This window comes from Anomaloglossus baeobatrachus, chromosome 3 (genome assembly GCF_048569485.1).
Source record: "Anomaloglossus baeobatrachus isolate aAnoBae1 chromosome 3, aAnoBae1.hap1, whole genome shotgun sequence".
Lineage (NCBI taxonomy): Eukaryota > Metazoa > Chordata > Amphibia > Anura > Aromobatidae > Anomaloglossus > Anomaloglossus baeobatrachus.
Window position 1 is genome coordinate 525,995,540 of NC_134355.1, and position 20,153 is coordinate 526,015,692.

General features: G+C 42.3%; 1 protein-coding gene across 3 annotated transcripts in view; it reads right to left on the reverse strand.

Annotated features, from left to right (window-relative positions):
- NYAP2 (neuronal tyrosine-phosphorylated phosphoinositide-3-kinase adaptor 2) overlaps nt 1-20,153 on the reverse strand; it is a 342,325-nt gene that overhangs the window by 118,777 nt on the left and 203,395 nt on the right. For all 3 annotated transcript variants that reach the window (XM_075340770.1, XM_075340769.1, XM_075340771.1), the window contains exon 4: nt 6,570-7,661. In XM_075340770.1, the coding sequence (XP_075196885.1) occupies nt 6,570-7,661 (1,092 nt within the window). The remainder of the gene's footprint in view (nt 1-6,569; nt 7,662-20,153) is intronic.

Genomic DNA, 20,153 nt, shown 5'->3' on the forward strand with positions numbered 1-20,153 from the left:
TCTCCACTTTTTCTCCTCTTAATCTCCACTTTTTCTCCTCTTATGCTCCACTTTTTCTCCACTTTTTCTCCACTTTTTCTCCTCTTATGCTCCACTTTTTCTCCACTTTTTCTCCACTTTTTCTCCTCTTATGCTCCACTTTTTCTCCACTTTTTCTCCACTTTTTTCTCCACTTTTTCTCCTCTTATGCTCCACTTTTTCTCCACTTTTTCTCCACTTTTTCTCCACTTATGCTCCACTTTTTCTCCACTTTTTCTCCACTTTTTTCTCCACTTTTTCTCCTCTTAATCTCCACTTTTTCTCCACTTTTTCTCCACTTTTTCTCCACTTTTTCTCCACTTTTTCTCCACTTTTTTCTCCACTTTTTCTCCACTTTTTCTCCTCTTATGTTCCACTTATTCTCCACTTTTTCTCCACTTTTTCTCTACTTTTTCTATGGTCGGTCTACCCATTAGCTCTGCCATGCATAGTGTAGCTCTACACCTACTGCACATGTTACTTTATGATTGACATCTCTTTCGTACCAGAGCTGTCTAAGTCTACTCTGACCCCATATTTGTCATTACTATATTGTCCTTGTACTGTATTATGACATTTGTATCATGTGTTTCATTTCTTGCTGTGTTGCAATTTTTTTGCTGCATCCCAATTGTACCTCTACATTGTTCGAGTTTATGTTATTGTTCTCTCACTCTTATGTGATACTGATTATTGTCATTTTTCATGATTACATGCAGATAAGTCCAATCTGACGAAGGCTCAGGCCGAAACGTCATTTGTAACTTGTTTTGGACAAAAACATATATGCTTATGAAAAAAAAATTTTCTTAATACGGACCAATAAAGAGTGATTTTGCATTACTATCCGTTGTGACTTACTGACTTAGTCTGGGAGATATAGAGTGCCGAGGTTACTCACTAATTTTATCTATTATTACCTCTGAGCACCTATATACCAGTGAGCAGAGCTTCCTCTACAGTAGTTCTCCTGATTAGGCATGCCCTTACCTCATGAGCAGGGCATTGCAGCTTTGGTAGCAACCATTACGACATGGACTCTGCTGCTGTGGACCCGGGGAGAGTGAGTGCAGATTCATTGCACCCACACTCCTCACATGAAGGGTCCGCACTCCTAGAAAATGGGGGATACGTTCCCTGAGTGTCTCCCCCCCATATTCTAGACGGTCCAGAGTCGTCGTGGGACCCCTTTATTTTTTTTCTTACAATAAATTGGTGAAAGAGGAAATGTTTTGGGGACTGTTTTTTCAAATAAATTTCTTTTGTCGATTTTTTGTTTTTGTTAGTACTGACAGTTTATGATGTTGGGTATCTAATAGACGCCATGACATCACAAACTGCTGGGCTTGATCTCAGGTGACTTTACAGCTAGTATCAACCCGATTTATTACCCCGTTTGCCACTGCACCAGGGCACGGGATGAGCTGGGGTGAAGCGCCAGGATTGGCGCATCTAGTGGATGCGCCACGTCTGGGGTGCCTGCGGCCTGCTATTTTTAGGCTGTGAAGGCCCAATAACTATGGACCTTCCCACCCTGAGAATACCAGACCACAGCTGTCCGCTTTACCTTGGCTGGTGATCCAATTTGGGGGGTCCCCTACTTTTATTGTGTAATTATTAATATTTATAAAATAATTATAAAAAAGAGCCTGAGGGGACCTCCACATTGGATCCCCAACCACGGTAAAGCTGCCAGCTGTGGTTTTCAGGCTACAGCCGTCTGCTTTACCCTAGCTGGCTATCAAAAATGGGGGGACCCAACGTAATTTTTTTTTTTTAACTATTTTTTAAATAGAAAAAATTAATCGGCTTCCCTGTATTTTGATTGCCAACCAAGGTAACGGCAGGCAGATGGGGGTGGCAACCCATAGCTGTCTGCTTTATCTGCGCTGAGAATCAAAAATACCGCGGAGCGCTACGTCATTTTTTTAAAGATTTATTTTTACAGCACTGTGATGTCCAGCAATCAAAATACAGGGAAGCCCATTTTATTTTTAGTTATTTAAATAAATAATTAAAAAAAATATATGTTAGCTCCCACTGCATTTTTTGTATTGCTAGCTAAGGGTAATCCAAGCAGCTACTGGCTGCTAACCCCCACTGCTTGGTGTTACCTTCACTGGCAATGGAAAATCCAGGGAAGCATTTTTTTTTTTTTTTTGCCAAAAAGCTACAAAAAAAGGACGTGAGCTTCGCCATATTTTTGTATGCTAGCCAGGTATAGCAGGCAGGTGCTGGAAGAGTTGGATACAGCGCCAGAAGATGGCGCTTCTATGAAAATGCCATTTTCTGAGGTGGCTGCAGACTGCAATTCGCAGCAGTGGGGCCCAGAAAGCTCAGGCCAACCGGTGGTGCGGATTCCAATCCCAGCTGCCTAGTTGTACCTGGCTGGACACAAAAATGGGGCAAAGCCTACGTCATTTGTTTTCTAATTATTTCATGAAATTCATGAAATAATAAAAAAAGGGCTTCCCTTTATTTTTGGTTCCCAGCCGGGTACAAATAGGCAACTGGGGGTTGGGGGCAGCCGTACCTGCCTGCTGTACCTGGCTAGCATACAAAAATATGGCGAAGCCACATAATTTTTTCAGGGGGCAAAAAACTTCTGCATACAGTCCTGGATGGAGTATGCTGAGCCTTGTAGTTCTGCAGCTGCTGTCTGTCTGTATGGAGAAGAGCAGACAGCAGCTGCAGAACTACAAGGCTCAGCATACTCCATCCAGGACTGCATGCAGAAGTTTTTTGCCCACCAAAAAAATGACGTGGGCTTCGCCATATTTTTGTATGCTAGCCAGGTACAGCTGGCAGCCACGGGCTGCCTCCAACCCCCAGTTGCCTATTTGTACCCGGCTGGGAACCAAAAATATAGGGAAGCCCGTTTTTTTTAATTATTTCACTTATTTCATGAAATAATTAAAAAACAAATGACGTGGGCTTCGCCCTATTTTTGTGTCCAGCCGGGTACAACTAGGCAGCTGGGGATTGGAATCCGCAGCACAGGTTAGCCCGAGGTTTGTGGGCGCCTCTGCTGCGGATTTCAGTCCGCAGCCGTCCCAGAAAATGGCGCTCTCATAGAAGCGCCATCATCTGGCGCTGTATCCAACTCTTCCAACAGCCCTGGAGCCGGGTGGCTTGTTGGGTAATCATGAGTTAATACTGGCTTTGTTTTACCAGCCAGTATTAAGCCAGAGATTCTTAATGTCAGGCACGTTTGACCCGGCCATTAAGAATCTCCAATAAAGGGTTAAAAAAAGACACCACACAGAGAAAAAATACTTTAATAGAAATAAATACACAGACACATTAGAGACTCCATCTTTATTACCCCCTGTCACCCCTCCACGATCCTGCTCTTCTGTCTTCTTTCTTTCTAGTGTAGTAGTAGTGACGATTGTAGTGAGGGGCATCACTTGGGGCTGGGGAACCTCCATCCTAACTACAATGCTCACTACAATCGGGAAGCAGCGTGCAGCCTTCACTCCGTGAGTGATCACTGCTGGCTGCTAGCGGTAACAGCGGTAACGCTGACAGACGCGTTACCATAGCAACGGTGCTCCCGGAGCCGCGGTTAGCGGTGACGTCACCGCTAACTGCGTTGCTATGGCAACGGTGATCTCCGTTAATGACCGGCTGTGTCAGCCGGTCCCTAACGGAACGGGGAGTCGACCGTGTGCTAGAGCATGTCGCCGGTACACGGCGATACACATATGTGCACCGTGTACCGGAGAGATGCACTCGCAGGTCCTACATGACGTGTCATAGTCATGTGACCAGTCTGTAGCCAATGAGATAATAGCCACGTGACTGGTCACATGGCTATTTTGACGTCACGATAGGTCCTGCTTCTCTGCTGGCAGTGCAGGTCACCGGGAGGATTCAGCGATCATCGGATGGAATAGCGGCAGGAGACAGAGTGCAGAAGGGATCGCGAGGACCGGTAAGTGTTATGGCAATGTTTATTAACTGTTTGTGTACATTTATAATGCATTTTTATGTGTTTGTGATTGCCTCCCATTATAGCCTATACGTTCGAGTTCGGTTCGTCGAACGTTCGACGAACCGAACTCGAACGGGACCCCCGTTCGGCGAACCGGCCTCGAGCCGAACCGGGACCGGTTCGCTCATCTCTAGTTAGTAGATAGATAGAATTAATAGATATCCTGCAGATATACAATTTCTCAACCCCTCTACATATAAACCCGCACACTTTTGTGCCTTTCATGTGGTGTTTATTCTACAGCAGTTAAGAAACAAAATGGAAAAAACAATAAGAGTTCCCCCCATTTTTGTTAACCAGCAAAGGTAAATCAGACAGCTGATATTATCAAGCTGGGAAGGCCCATGGTTATTTAGCCCTTCCCAGCCTAAAATTTAGCAGCCCGCAGGCCCAGAATTCACAAAAGATGCTCCAATTCTGGCACTTCGCCTCGGCTTTTCCCAATTGCCCTGGTGCATTGTAAATCGATGTAATGGTATTTGGGTTGGATGTCAGATGTGAATTGTCTAAAAACGTATCTGGCATAAAACCCTGGTGTTAGTAATGGAGACATCAGACACACCCACTACTAACCTAATAAGCAAAAAGAAAAATACACAAACAAAAACTTTATTTTAAAAAAAACTTCCCGGCTCTTTCCCACATTCATCAATTTATTTTTTAAAGAAAAGAAACACAGGCAGGTCTGACGTAGTCCAGGGAATCTGATGTAGTCCTCAAATGAAAAACTTAAAAAGAGGAAAAAAACAAGAGACTGACCCTTGTTCACCAATGCATTAGAAAGCAAAGTTTCCACACAGGCCAGATGTAGGCCAGCGCTTCCCACAATGTTTCCCGATTCCGTTGATCAAACTCTTAGAGTATCATTTTGATGCTGCATAGGCTTTGAGGAGCAGCCACTCCTGGCTCATGTTGCGCTGCGCAAGATCCGATGACATTGAAGAGCAGTAACATTACTGATGTAACTGCTCTTCACAGTCACCGGATGTCGCAAAGCACAGTGTGAGCTGGAAGACGTTGCTGCTCAAAGCCTATGGAGTGTCAGAATGGTGCACCATAGACTTTGATTGACGAAATTGGGGAATGTTTTGTGAAGTGCTGGATAAAGAGGGACACTGTTTTGTTTTTATTTCTCTATTTTTTCGTTTTTTTGGTTTCCATTTGTGCACTACATCAGACTTGCCTGGGGTTTTTTTTTAGCAAAAATATTGGTGAACCAGGGAAAGAGTTGGGGAGTGTTTTTAAAGGAAGTATTTGAGTGTGTGATTTTTTTCTTCTTACTTACTGGGTTAGTAATGGGGATATCTAAAAGAGACTTCTCTATTACTAACATAAGAGCTTGATGTCAGCTGTGTTTTTGGACAATTCACAGCTGACATAAACCTCAAATACCATTACCCAGGTTGCCAATGCAACAGGGCCAAAGCAAAGTGCCAGAATTGGAGCATCTCATTTGATGCAACATGTCTGAGGTGGCTGCAGGCCAGTATATTTAGGCAGGGAAGGGCCCAATAGTCATGGATCTTCCAAGCTTGATAATATAAGTTCTCAGCTATTTGCTTTACCTTTGCTGTTTAACAAAAATGGGGGGGCCCACATCACATCACATTTTTTCCATTTATTTACTCTTCAAGTTAAACAGCTGTTGCATAAACATTAGACACTAAAGAGTGCACGTTTATAATATATACATGCAATATGAAATTATATATCTGGACGATATCTGTCTCATTATATAAGATTGCTTTTTATTTCTGACAATTAGCTTTAATTTACAGAGTATTATAGTATACTATATATTCTATATTCTATAGAATCTAAGCCCGCAAGGGCAGGGTCCTCTTCCCTCTGTACTAGTCTCTCTATTGTAACTTATATATGTATTCTGTATGTAACCCCCTTCTCATGTACAGCACCATGGAATCAATGGTGCTCTATAAATAAATAATAATAATAGTATGGAAAAGATGATGTTAAAAACACATTGCATATGGATGTCATACATATGTCATATGGATGCTAGGCAACAAAAAATGACGCATGACGTATGGAATAACATACGTATGAGACTCATCCCACTTTTTGGCATGTAAATCAGAGCGATTTTTTTATACTCTAGTGGGAGCAAGGCCTTAGTCAAGAGCTAAATGTCACTTTTCTACGTATGATATATATCTATGTATCAGTCCAATTTGCAAATTCCATTCCCCACTGATAATTTTTTTGCTTGATTATTAGTGCCTTCCGTTAGGTCGAAGACAGTAGAAATACAAGATGTCCAGGGTACCAGAGGGAAATCCTTATAAAAACATATAACTGTATTTTTAGTCATGAGAAAAGCCAGATATAGCCAAAATGTTGCCTTTTCCTCTATTTGTTGTGAGTTTTTTTAATACTATGGAATAAAGATCAAGTTTTTTATAAAAATTACCCTCTGGTGCCTCAAATTACTTGCATTTTTATAAACATAATAGTGAAACGATTTTAACATCAATAATTACCCAACAATTGTGCCCACTGTGTAGATGTACAAGACATATTCCCTTACACTTACTCTCAGAAGGTTCTTTAGATCGTCTTCCACTGGACTGCTTCCTCAGCAAACTCCTTCCTGAGGTAAAGAGGCTTGATAATTCTTCAAGGGGACTTGTTGGTGTCCTGGATCGTGAGTTGCTTTGAGATGTACAATAAGTGCTAGTAGATGCACTGATTGACTTCCCTTCTGGTGTGTTTCTGACATTAGAATGAGGCACTGATGGAGAACTTCTTGATAGACTTCCTGAATGCACAGAATCATAAGGTGGAGGTCTTTTGAGGCTTAGAGGAGTCAGTGACCTACACATGCTCACAGGGGATGGAGAAGCTGAATGACTTTTAGGATAGCCATGTGGAGACTGCGTTCTGTAGTTAGCTGAAGCATGTGGTGGCGAAGATGAATGACCAGATGGAGAAATTCCATGGGAAACAATAGTTTGGTCTTTATCTACTTTCTGGTGTCCTGGAATGTGCGTTGGAACTGGTGATGGTGAAGCAGAAGCTGGTTGCTTGATGTAAGACACATTTTCCAATACTGGTAGCTTTGTTACTTCAAGAGGAGTTAAAGGAGATTCATCAGAATTTGGTGAACATTGTGCTGGTGCTGGTGGAAACACCAATAAAGGAGGTCTTTGAGATAATAAATTTGGAAATGGAGGGGGAATGTCACAAATCTGGCCCTTGGGAGTTGATGGCACTGAGGACTTGGTGAATTCTAAGTCAGGCACTGTGGGAGTAGCACACTGAGAAGAGCAACTAACATGATCCAAATCATAAAGACATCTAGAGTCCTGTCCTATATCATCAAATATAGGGTATTTCATTTCTTCATACACTGCCTCACATTGGTCTTCTTCATCTTTTTTAAAGTCTCTTAAAATGTTCCCAACCATTTCAATATAAACAGGTTCTTCATCCTCCCGATCCCCAGAACCACAACTGATGTGAGATGATGATGCCTCTCTAAACAAACTACTCTTGACTGTCCCATGCTTTTTAATATATGTCTCATCAAATGATGTGCTAAGATGAGTGGTTGGATTTCGTTTAGGCTTGGGAGGAGGAATCTTCTTAGTATATTCGTCACTGTGAGGTCTTTGTTTTGCAGCCACTGAGGAATTTAAGAAAGAAATCTTAATTCATAAATATACTGTATATTTGTAAATAGTTTTAAAATATCGATCATTTCATACCCTTCTAGCAAAAACAAGTTATCTAAACTTATGTTTGAATGCACTCATTTACCCCAATATTTTATCCAGTGAGCAGAGACCTTACATGGGACACAGCCTCAATTTCTTGAATAGTAGAGATTGAGGGTAAATGTTTAATAATTAATTAAATTGAAAAGGTTAGATTTTACCGACCTGTGAGTATAGCCATATTTTGTGTCTCTTGAACATAGCTAGCATAATTCCACAACTCAAACAACCATTATTTTTTTTTGAGCAGTTTAAGCAATTTTCAGTTTATGAGAAAATAGAATAAAAACATAATGAAGCCTATTTGATAAATAAGCATGCCATAAGTCAAGAGTACAGATCAGGTGTACTGATTTAAGTGTTGTTGTTAAACTGGTATGGACAGGCTATAACTTTTGATGATATTATGTACTATACCTGATAGGATATTCAGCGACTTTTAAGTTGTAGAACATTTTTCGGAAATGTTTAGATGCACTTCTTCATAAATTGGTGAACCTCTAACCATCTTTGCCTCTGAGAGACTCTGCCTCTCTAACATGCCCTTTTTTATGCGTACTTTGTTTCCCCAAAAATAAGACAGGGTCATATATTATTTTTTACTCCAAAAGATGAGCTAGAGCTTATTTTCAGGGAATGTCATATCATTTTGTATTGGCATCAGTGACTGGGTCACCTGTTAATAGAAAATTAATATTCACTCCCTTCCCCCGCCTGCCCTTTGTGGATCGGCATAAGTGAATGAAACGTGTGTTAATGACAAATGAATATTAACCCTGTCCCCCACCCATATTCCCACCCACCCCTCTGTGGCGGCATCAGTGATTCAGTCAAAGTTACTGCTTCTCTAAGGGTTGCATCGCAATACTAGCACTGACCGGCAGCTCTTCTGATCCGAGCGTGTGGGCAGGAATATGGGCGGGGTTAGTGGGTGAATATTCATTTGCAATTAACACATGTTTCAATCACTGACTCTGCCACAAAATCATTATTGGCAGGGAAAGGGGTGGATATTCATTCACCATTAGCACATGTTCCAATAACTGATGTGGGCGCAGAGGGGTAAGCAGGGGAAGAGATGAATGTTCATTTTACATGAACTAGCCAGCATATGACTATAATCTTCCAGGGATTACAGCAATATATTGAGGCAATGTACACCAATAAAAGTTACATATCCTGAAAGGGCTGCCCAAGCCCTATTTCAGCATACTATTATCATATGATACACTACTAGGACTTATTTTGGAGTAGTGCTTATATTATAAGCATACACCAAAAAGGATAAAAAAAACCCCTGCTGGGGTGCTAGGGCTTATTTTCGGTGTAGGCCTTATATTTGGGGAACCATGGTAGCCATATGAATCATGTGACCTAGTTGAAAATTGCCATCCAGCTGTATACCACCAGTATCCCTTACTGTTCCAAAGTTTTGTTTTACCTTCCCAACTTTTTTTTTGTGATGTGTTTCTGTTGTCAAATTCTATACAGTTATTTTATTCATATAAATTGGAATAATAACTTTCACCTTTTTATCCATGTTCCGTTGTACATAAGATATGGCTATACGATATTTCCAAATAATTAAATTATTGTTTCTTTAAATTTTAAAAAAGTATTCCAACTGTTTTAGAACTTTTTTAAAACCACCTGGTTTGGCCCTGGAATTAATCTCGGATATCTGCCTAGACGCCGACATCATGTAAGTATATGGGGACCCTAATCATGTGCTTTAAAATGGTGGTAGAAAGGGATAGGGGGATCCATGTGAGGATTATGTCGGAACTGGGTGTTTGGGGTTAATAAAGGTGTGAAAGAGGGGATTTTAAAATTTTATTTCAAATAAAGGATTTTTTTGGTGTTTGTGTTTATTTATTTTCCCTTACAGATTAGTAATGGGGGGGTCTCATAGATGCCACCCATTACTAATCTAGAACTTAGTGGAAGCTGTGAGCAGTCATTAACCCCTAATATTTCTCCAATTGCCACCACACCAGGGAAATCGGAATGAGCCGAGTAAACTGCTGGAATTGTCACATCTAATGGATGCGACAATTCTGGGTGACTGTGGGCTCAATATGCATGGACCTTCCCAACATGATAATACCAACCCCCAGCTGTTAGTGTTATCTTGGCTGGGTATCAAAATGGGGGGGGCAGCACCCCATATTTTGATGCACTACCAAGATAAGCACACAACTGGGGGCTGCAGCCTGTAGCCGTCTTCTTTATTTGCACTGAATATCAACAAATGGGGGACCCTACACCAATTTTTTTTATTTATTTATTTTTGCTCTCAAATAGGAGAACCAGATAGCGTGTATGATTCCAACCAATCACAGATGCTGTCATACAGGTTGGATGCGCAGTCTGATTGAAATCAATCAGAGACAGTGGGACTGCCAATCTGAGCCTTTACTGTGCCGCAACGTCTTTGTCATCAACCTCTATGCCACCATCTCCGCTCTGCTGCAACTGTGTACTCTAATATTGGACATTAAGAGACTATCTCTACAGATCCCTGGCTGCCGAGCATTTAGGCCTTCAGCTGGTGTACCACACAGTCTCTGTAAAGGGGTTCGCTGCTGGTTGCACCTTCAGAAGAGTTTGGTGCAAGGTCCAGTGGGTCCACCTCTGGATGCTCGGTGACCGTAATACTGTTATTTAAAGGGAACCTGTCAAGTGCTATATTCACCCAGAACCACAAGAAGGTCTTGGTGCATATTGCTAATCCCTGCCTAACAGTCCCTGTATCTAGTAGCATAGATAAAGGGATCTTTAGATAAAGTATTTTTAAAGCTCCTCCATGATATGCTAATGAGTGTAAGGACTAGTCTCAAGGGCATTAGTTCCTGTGCTCATTCCGCCCTCTAAGCATGTTAGCACGCCCACAGGGGTGTTTTAACATGCTATTCAAATCCCACTGGGGCATCAGATGTTTTATCAATAAGATCTGACCCCTTTGTTGTTTGCAGGAAAATATGAGGTCCTGTTTATTTAAGCACTCTTGAGGACCCCTTCACACGTATCTATTATTTAATATCCGGTTGGATAGAGGGATATATGTGTGTCTTTTTATCCTGTCCACTACTTAAAGCATACCCTGCCTATATGTCCTTAATTTTCATGACTTTTGTAAGGGCTCAATAGGGCTTCCACAGGGACAGCCGCCGTCGAGTGGGGGCACCACATTCGTATCATTGTAGGGTGCCGACCTCCGTGGTAGGTAGAGGACAGGAGGGAGGTGCATCTTTTTAGAGTGAGAACTTTATCCTCCTCCCTTTCATTTCCTATTTTGTTATTTGCACTGGGTTTTTGGATTTTTAGCGTAAATTAAATAAAAATTGACTTTTAAAGGGTTATATTATTTGTTATGCAACACTTCCCCTTTGTCATTATTTTTCAAATCCCACTGCCTAGCGTCATCAGCGGTGACATGCATACCTGTACCTGTGTCCGTTGTCACTCCATCAGAATGCCGGGCAGTGCTCAGGATCAGAAGTCCCCGGAACTTCCTGTCATGCGCACTAGACCTCTCTGAAAACAGGACGCGTACACCCGGCTTTGTAGTGTGTATGACCGGAAGTGCGGGACATTCTGATAATGTGCATTCTGACAATGGACACAGGTAGGCACATCACCGCTGATAAGGTCAAGCAGCAGGCATTGAATAGCATGTTAGCACACCCCTGTGGGCGTGCTAACATGCTAAGAGGGCAAAATGAGCACAGGAAATATTGTGCATCTCATAAAGGATCTTTGGAAATACTTTTTCAAAAGATCTCTTTATCTATGTTACTAGATACAGGAATGGTTGGGCAGGAAATAGCAGTATGTACCCAGAACTCTTTGTAGTTCTGGGTGCCTATCGCACCTGACAGACTCCCTTTAATACAACATTTCCATCATTTCATTGAATAAAAACACGTAACCTGAAAAACAGACATAACTTTAAGTAGGGTCTTGTTTATCTACATGTTTTGGGCAATATACTCCTTACTCATACACTGGAGTAAGCACTATTCATATATTGCCCAAAACATGGAGTAAAGACTTTATTTCCCGAAACATGTGGGAAAATATGGCCCTATCTCACGTCATGTCTATGCTGGAATTTGGCTTAAAACAGTTTCCATCCAGCTGGCGAGCTCCTCTGAACTCTTAAAGGAAACCTGTTACCAGGTATTTTCAATATAACCTGTGCCCACCACCAGTAAGCCTTTTTATGCAGCATTCTAAAATACTGTATATAAGTCCCTAAGCCAAACCGTGTAACATAAAAAACACCTTTTATTAGACGCACTTGCCTCTCTGCTTGTGATTGCCATCCTCTTTCTTGCTTCATGTAGATGACACGTCCTGTGTCATCCACAAAGTGTCCTCCATTGCGCTCCTGCACACTTGAACTTCTCTCTGCCAGGCTGAGGGCAGATCAAAGTAATGTAATGAGCAGGTGCAGGGAAATGTTAAAGAGTGCCCATGAATGCACAATGCAATAGTTTGCTCTGCCCTCAGCGGGGCAGAGAGAAGTGTGCATATGTGGCTCCCCTGCGGCTTCAGGCGCCACAGGGTACCAGAGGTGCAGTATTCATCTTGGATATGGAGAAGGTCATTACCGGTAAACCCCCAATTTACACACCAACCAACACATAACATGGGAGTTATTCCACTGGGACTGGGCTAGAGTAGGTGCTGGGGTGGCCATCATGTGGTATGGGCCTCTTGCCCACTAGTCCAGGAACCCAGGAGGCGGAGCACCAACAGAGGAAGTTAGGAGCCATCTCACACATTAGTCAGTCTGTTCTGGGCACAGCAAGCACCAGGTCGCACTCAGGAGGAGAACAGCAGAGACACAGACAGTTGGGGACCTGTGGTCTGGAGCTGGAGGCTCGACCCAGGTTCTTAGGAAAGAAGGGGGATCCCAGGGTTCACAGTGAGTGCAGAAGGCACCCGTGACCTGTTCAACGGCCCAGGAGCTGGGGTGGAGGGAAACCGTCAAAAGGAGACACACAGAAGGAAACAACCGGCCACAACCTCCGAAGTATCCGGGATCGGCTGAGGCCCATCACAGCGTAGCTCGGTGCTCCAATGGCAGTGTGCTTCCAGTGAGTAAAGACCTTGAACCACACCCTCTGTGTCATCCCGTTACTGCTGGTGCTTCCAACATCGTGCCCCTTCGCTATAGGCGACTACTACCACTCCCATCATCCTCCCTGGGGCCGAACTCTACCTGTGGAGAGCTGTGACACTCGAGCTGCATTACCATCCGTCCCAGAAAAGAGAGACACTCTGCAGCGGCGGCTCCCATATTAGCCACACACCACAGTTGGTGTCACGAACAACTACTCCTACCATCCCCATCTTTATTGACACCACCGTGGTCAATGAACCGGGCAAGGCCACCACAGTGTCCCAGGAGAAGAACCGCATGACGGGTAACCTCAGACCCCATTGGCGTGTCACGTGCACAGGAGGGCAATAGAGAGCATTGTGTAGATGAATTAGGATACATCATCCACATGAAGCAGGCAAAGAGGACGGCAATCGCAAGCAGAGAAGAGGCGCTGGACCCAAGACCAGCGACGCTCATTGGACCTGACTGTCCCACAGGTGACTATAATAAAGGTCTTTTTTATGTTATACAGCACGGCCTGGGCTCTTATATAGAGTATTCTAGAATCCTGTATATAAGGTCTTACTTGTGGTGGCCGCAATTTATATGGGCAAAACCTGATGACAGGTTCTCTTTAAACTAAGAAAAAGCAAATGGACATTGACAGCATGTTAAATGGTGAGATGCTCTTTTATTTTGCATGTTATAGCTAACAGAATAAAATTAATGTCTGTCTGTTAAACTTTGCACCATGACCGGCTCTCCTAGGTGGTATTTGTGAGATAGATTCTTTCATTCCACTGGAAAGTTAATGCATACTTTTCTTCCTCGGACCATTAGCTGTAAAACTCCATATTAATCAGTTCTCCTTAATAGAAATAGTAAATTCCCTCTCATTTAATTAGCTAAAACCATAAGTGAAAGGAAGGAGAATTATCAAAAAAGATTTATATGTGTCTTGTAATTTTTTAGCTCATTTTGTGGTTTTGGCTAAAAATTTTCCTCAATTACTGTTCGGAACCAATTGTTATTTTTGGTGTTGTATAAGGTAAAATCATGTTTCATAGTTTTTATGATCAAAAATAAATCTGTTACTAAGGCTACTTTCACACATCCGGTTTTTGCTCTGCGGCACAATACGGCGCTCTGCAGAAAAACCGCAACCGTTTTTTTTGCCGCCGGTTGCGTTTTTTTTGCATAGACTTACATTAGTGCCGTATTGTGCCGCATGGGCTTGCGGTCGGTCCGTTTTTTTCTGCATGTAGCAGATTTAGCCAATGCGGTGGCCGGATGGAACGTTGCCTGCAACGTTTTTTCCTCCGGAAAAAAAACCGCATCGCGCCGCATCCGGCCGCTGCGGCGCATTTTTCAATGCATGCCTTTGGACGCCGGATGCGGCACGATACGGAAAAAAACGCATCCGGCCGCCCCATGCGGTTTCTTCCACTGTGCATGCTCAGTAGCATGCCGCAACCGGAAAAAAACGGACGGGCCGCATGTAAAACCTTATGCAAAGGATGCGGTGTTTTCGCCGCATCCGTTGCATAGCTTGCACAGCCGGATTGAGCCGCAGTGCTCAAACCGGATGTGTGAAAGTAGCCTAATATAGCAACCTTCAAAAAAAGCAAAAAACAATAATCCGCTTATATTTCAATCAATAATAAAAACACTTTGTCTTGTGTTTGACAGAACTATTATAATAAATAATTTTCCTCTTAATTTTAAAACAACTAATTCATGCTACATCTATGATGCTGGGCCATTGCTGATTTCTTCCAGCTGGGTGGTTTCATTGCATACTTAGAATTCTTGATTGGAGAGGCTTTTCTACATTTTACAAATAATTGAGCTCTCCATGATCATGAAGTGTTTCTGTTATTGTTTTTCTCAATTATCTGCAATCTACAGTTTGGTTTGTATAACTGTTGAAATCCGGCTCACTTGTCACAAACGTCTGCATTGTATGTGGTAGATAAACTCTGGTAATAACGTCTTCAATAAGAGGCTGCTGAATATCCATCAGGTAATTATTAATGGATGGATGTATACTGAGTATATACAAAATCACTTACGTTCTCTCTAAATAAATATATCTAACATATACTCAGTCATTACATATACAGTGGCTTGAAAAAGTATTCATACCCCGTGAACTTTCCACATTTTTTCAAGCTACAGCCACAAACTTGAATATATTTTATTGGGATTTTATGGGATATACCAACACTAATTAGCAAGTGTTTGTGAATTCTAAAGGAAATGAGACATGTTTTTCTAAATATTTTAAAAATATAAATCTGAAAATTGTGATGTTCATTTGTATTCATCCCCCTGTGGTTTGAGACCCCTAAATAAAAGCCTGAATTACCAATTGCCTGCAGAAGTCACATAATTAGTATTTTTTATTACATCAGGGATCAAACAGCATCATGAAACTCATGAATAAGGTTGTGGAGAAGAGTAGAGATGAGCGAACCTGTTCGGTTCACAAATTTCAGACTCGGTACGAGCTATGGCCGTTTTGTTTGGGCTTGGGGTTCCTACCACTTTGCTCAAAAGTCGGCAATATTCGATAAGTGTTCATTTGCAGAAACCCGCTCCCAACCCCATCAGAGCCATGTCAAGTATTAGCATATCTGTGATTGGCCTGGGAAATCACTCTAAAAAAAAGGAAGCAAATCGGCTAAAACACAATATACTTAACGAGTCTTCCCGCAGCTGTAACTGCTCCCGCGGCTGTACTTCCAGGACCGTTATAATTACCCCTCATCCATATTCACTGCTTTCACCGCCCACTGGCGTCTCTAATTGGCTGCAGTCAGACCTTACCCCCAGACAGCATCTGTGATTGGCTGTTATCACAGACCCTGCCTGCGCGTCTATATCATGGTATGTTTTATTAGCGTACGGTTTTCCCATATATTGATACCAGAACAGATAAAGCCCATGGCTACAGGTTACAGGCCCCAGCTGTGCACTTATCTTGGCTGTGTATCAAAATAGGAGGAACTGCATGTGGCTTTTTTATATTATTTAAATAAATACAGTTATTTTAAAAAACTGTATGTGGTCCCCCCAATTTTGATACCCAGCCATGATAAATCCCGACAGCTGGAGGCTGGTATCCTCAGGCTTGGGAGACCCATGGTTATTGGGCCCCCAGCTTAAAAAGAGCAGCCTGCAGCCACCCAGGATTGCCACATCCATTAGATGTCAGTCACAGCGCTTTACCCCACTCATCCTGATTGCACCAGATTTCAGTATGAAATTTGCACCTCCTGGAAAACTGCACCTAGACAGCATCAAAACAATTTTTGTGCATTTTTTTTGCCAAGAGATGCATATTTGATGCTGAAAAGCATCATACCGCATGCGGCAGTGATGCGTTTTTGTGCCAGGAGGTGTAGATTGGAAGCAGGAATATGATGTAGAAATTTCAGCACCAAATCTGCATCTCTTGGAAAAACAACACAGTGAGAGTTCATTGAGGTTCCCTGAAGTCCGGTGGTAACCTGCAGTCACAGATGGAGGACCATGGAAACCTCCAGCTGTGGCCACAACTAACCTGAGTATCATCTCCACTGATAGCTGCAGCTCAATCTCTGCCTGAAGTAACAGCGTGTTATCATGTTCTATGGCCCCATGCTGCTAGTTCAGATGTTTATAAACTGTGGAGGAAAGACAGGCGCATAGGGTCTTAACCGATAAAAACATTGAAGGGATAATAGCGTGCACTCACCTATGGATGTTGTGAGAGTCACAACACCTCATGAAGCATAGAAGTCAGTGGAGACAGCTGCGGACCTGTAACAATAAGATAGAAGTTTCATAAAGAAGTCGGGGATCAGCGCCACGCTTATCACCATTCAATCCAAAGGATAATTTTCCAAGTCATTTATTAAGGAAGCATGAACAAGTCTTCGCGTTTCAGGGGTCTCTGCCCCCTTCCTCAGGACAATGCAACAATGAAATCTTCTGTGTCATTGTTGCATTGTCCTGAGGAAGGGGGCAGAGACCCCTGAAATGCGTAGACTTATTCATGCTTCCTTAATAAATTACTTGGAAAATTATCCTTTGGATTGAATGGTGATAAGCGCGGCGCTGATCCCCGACTTCTTTATGAAACTGCTAGTTCAGATATAGCAGAGCTGGAATCTTTGTGGGACCTCTTGTGGATAACGTCAGACCCGGGTACTTCAGTGGTTAATAAATTGATGAAAGAGTGTGTTTTTTGTATTTTATTTCAAATAAAAGATTTTTTTAGTGTTTGTATTTATTTCTTTTCCTTTACAGACTATTAATGGTGGGGTCCAGCGTCGGACTCGCTACCAGAGGAATCTCCTGTAATACCAGCCGTGGATTTAGTTACGTTGGTGGGGTCTCATAGACACCTCCCATTACTAATTTAAAGCTTAGTGGCAGCTGTGAGCTGACATTAACCCTTTATTACCTCGACTGCCTCCATTCCAGGGCAATCGGGATGAGCTGGATAAAGTGCCGGGACTGTCAATTCTAATTTATGTGGCTATACTGGGCAGCTCAAGGCTGCTATTTTTAGGCCAGGGGGGCCAATAACCCTGGGCCTCCCCAGCATGTGAATACCAACCCCCAGCTGTCAGGCTTTATCTCAGCTTGGTATCAAATTTGTGGGGTTGTGCATACCGATTTTAAATTGTTGATTTAAATAATTAAAAAAAAGCTGTCTGTGGTTCCTCTTATTTGGATACACAAGCCAAGATAAATGCACGACTGGGAGCTGCAGTCTGTAGCCATGAGCTTTATCTGTGCTGATATCAACAGATGGGGGGACCCTACATCAATTTTATTGATTTATTTATTTATTTTATACAATGATAGACCCGCAAACAGCGCCTGTGAATTCAACCAGCTGGGTGGGGAAGTGGGTAATGTTATGTATGTGGGGAAGGGGGTGATGTTGCGTATGTGGGTAAGTTCTCCCCTTCCACCAATTCATTATATGGTCCTCAGTGACCTTTTCACAATTCATCATATGGCCCTAATAGCATCATCCACACCCCACAATTCATCATATGCCCTTGATAGTGTCGTCCCCATCAAACAATTCATTACATGGTGTTCAGTGTCCACCCTACCCCACAAATTATTATATGGCCCTCATAGTGTTCTCCCCATGCCAAAACTCATTATATGGTCCCGATGTAATTTATATATGATAAATTTGTGTATATATTATATATATATATATATATCTATATCTATATATATATATATATATAGATATAGATATATCTATATATATATATATATATATATATATATATATACCTAAATATCTATATTTGTAGCTTTGTTGCCATAAAAGGAGGGGCCCAGGCATAATTTCTTGCACAGGGGCTCCAAGCTGTCAGTGTCCGCCCTTGTCCAGGACTTTAGCATTATGATAGCATCTCATTTCTCAGTTAATATATCCTTTTTTATACCCTCTATTAACATCTGTGCATGAAATAATGATTATTACTATGGACTTTAATAGAAATTGTACTCTGAACATTAACTGTTCTCAAACTAAGATAATTTTTTTGTGAGAGAAGTGGATGAAGATTATAAAAAAATAATTGAGCAGCCGGTTTGAAACAGAGATTCCAAATTAACAACTATTTAGAGTTCTCTGATGATTTCAGGAATCGTTTGGGTCACCAGCATCAGCATGTATTGCATTTATATTATCAGTACAACTCTAAAATGGAAAGAGACATTTGCAGCATAAGGGTACGGTTCCACTTGGGTACAAATAATCACGACGATAATTGTCTAGAAAAGTGGAATGAGTGTCATGCATATGGCATTGCGTATATCATACGAGTGCATGTTTATTGTCTCACCAATCATCCATGTGACATGCGTTCGCCATCCTTATGACATGCATATGTTATGCCATGCGATAGTTTTCTCGCACCCATAGACTTGAATTAGCAAGTCTGATGTGATCTACACAGCCATATGCAGCATGCTGCACGATTAGAGCTCAGGAAAAAACAGCAGAGGGACACTGCCTGATTGATTAACACTGGTGCGATTGCAATCCAATGTGCACTTGTCCATGAAAATCGCAAGTGGAACTGTACCCTAATAAAGGGAACCTGTCATCAGATTTTTGAGGTAAAACCCAAAGCTAGCACCTGTGCTGCAGTCTATAAAGGTGCATGTTGTCCCCTGACTTCCCCTGTAGACCCCACAAATACCTTTTGAAAATCTCCAGCACTGTATTTAAATTTTTGGTACGGTCCGATGGGCGTCCTTCTTTGTGGCTCCTATCCCTCCTCTCCGAGCTGATCACCGTCTTCTTGTGATGATTGACATAAATGACGCCTCCTGCACCATATATGCTGTTGGGCAAAATCTCGTGACTGCGCAGATACATTGCCGGCTCATGCAGGCGCACTTTGCTCTACCTACCACGGGCAGAGCCGAATACATACTGTAGGTGTGCGTGCGTAAACCAGCAAGGTCTCTGCAGAGGAGCAAGATTTTGCCTGGGGATATGGATGACGTCTGCTACCTCATTTACATACCCGGGCAAAATGTCACGCCTGTGTAGAGAGACCTCACTGGTTCGGGCATGTGCACCTATGTTTTTGGCTCTGCCCGCAGTAGAGCAGAGCGAAGTGCCCCTCCGCAAACCGGCAATGTCTCTGCGCAGGTGCATGACTTTGCTTCATCCATGTCAATCATCACAAGAAGACAGTGATCAGCACGGAGAGGAGGGACAGGAGCTGCAAACAAAGACACCCATTGGATTGGACCCAAAGATTTACATACAGAGCGGGAGATTTTCAAAAGATATTTGTCTAAAGTCTAAAGAGGAAGTAAGGGGACAACATGCACCTTTATGGAATGTAGCACAGATGCTGCTTAAGGTGCTAGTTTTGGTTTATACCTCAAAAATTTGGTGACAGGTTACCTATAAGTTTATTGGCTTAATACCTAAAGAACGGAGTTTCTGCTTTAAAGGGAAGCTGTTGCCAGTTTTTTGTTACCTAATATGAAATCAGTATACTGTAGAGGCAGAGACAATGATTCCAGGAATATGTCACTTATTGGAGGCTTGCCTTAGTTTGTGTAAAATCATTGATTTATTAGCAGGAAATTATCAGTCAAGGACTACTTGGCCTGATGTCAGGTAGTCCAAACACAACCTCACCACCAATTGGCAGCTTTTTCCCTATGCACATTGTACACAGAAAGCTGTCAATCAGAGGTGTGGGCGGCGTTATACAATGCTCACTATTTAGCATGTAGCAAGTAA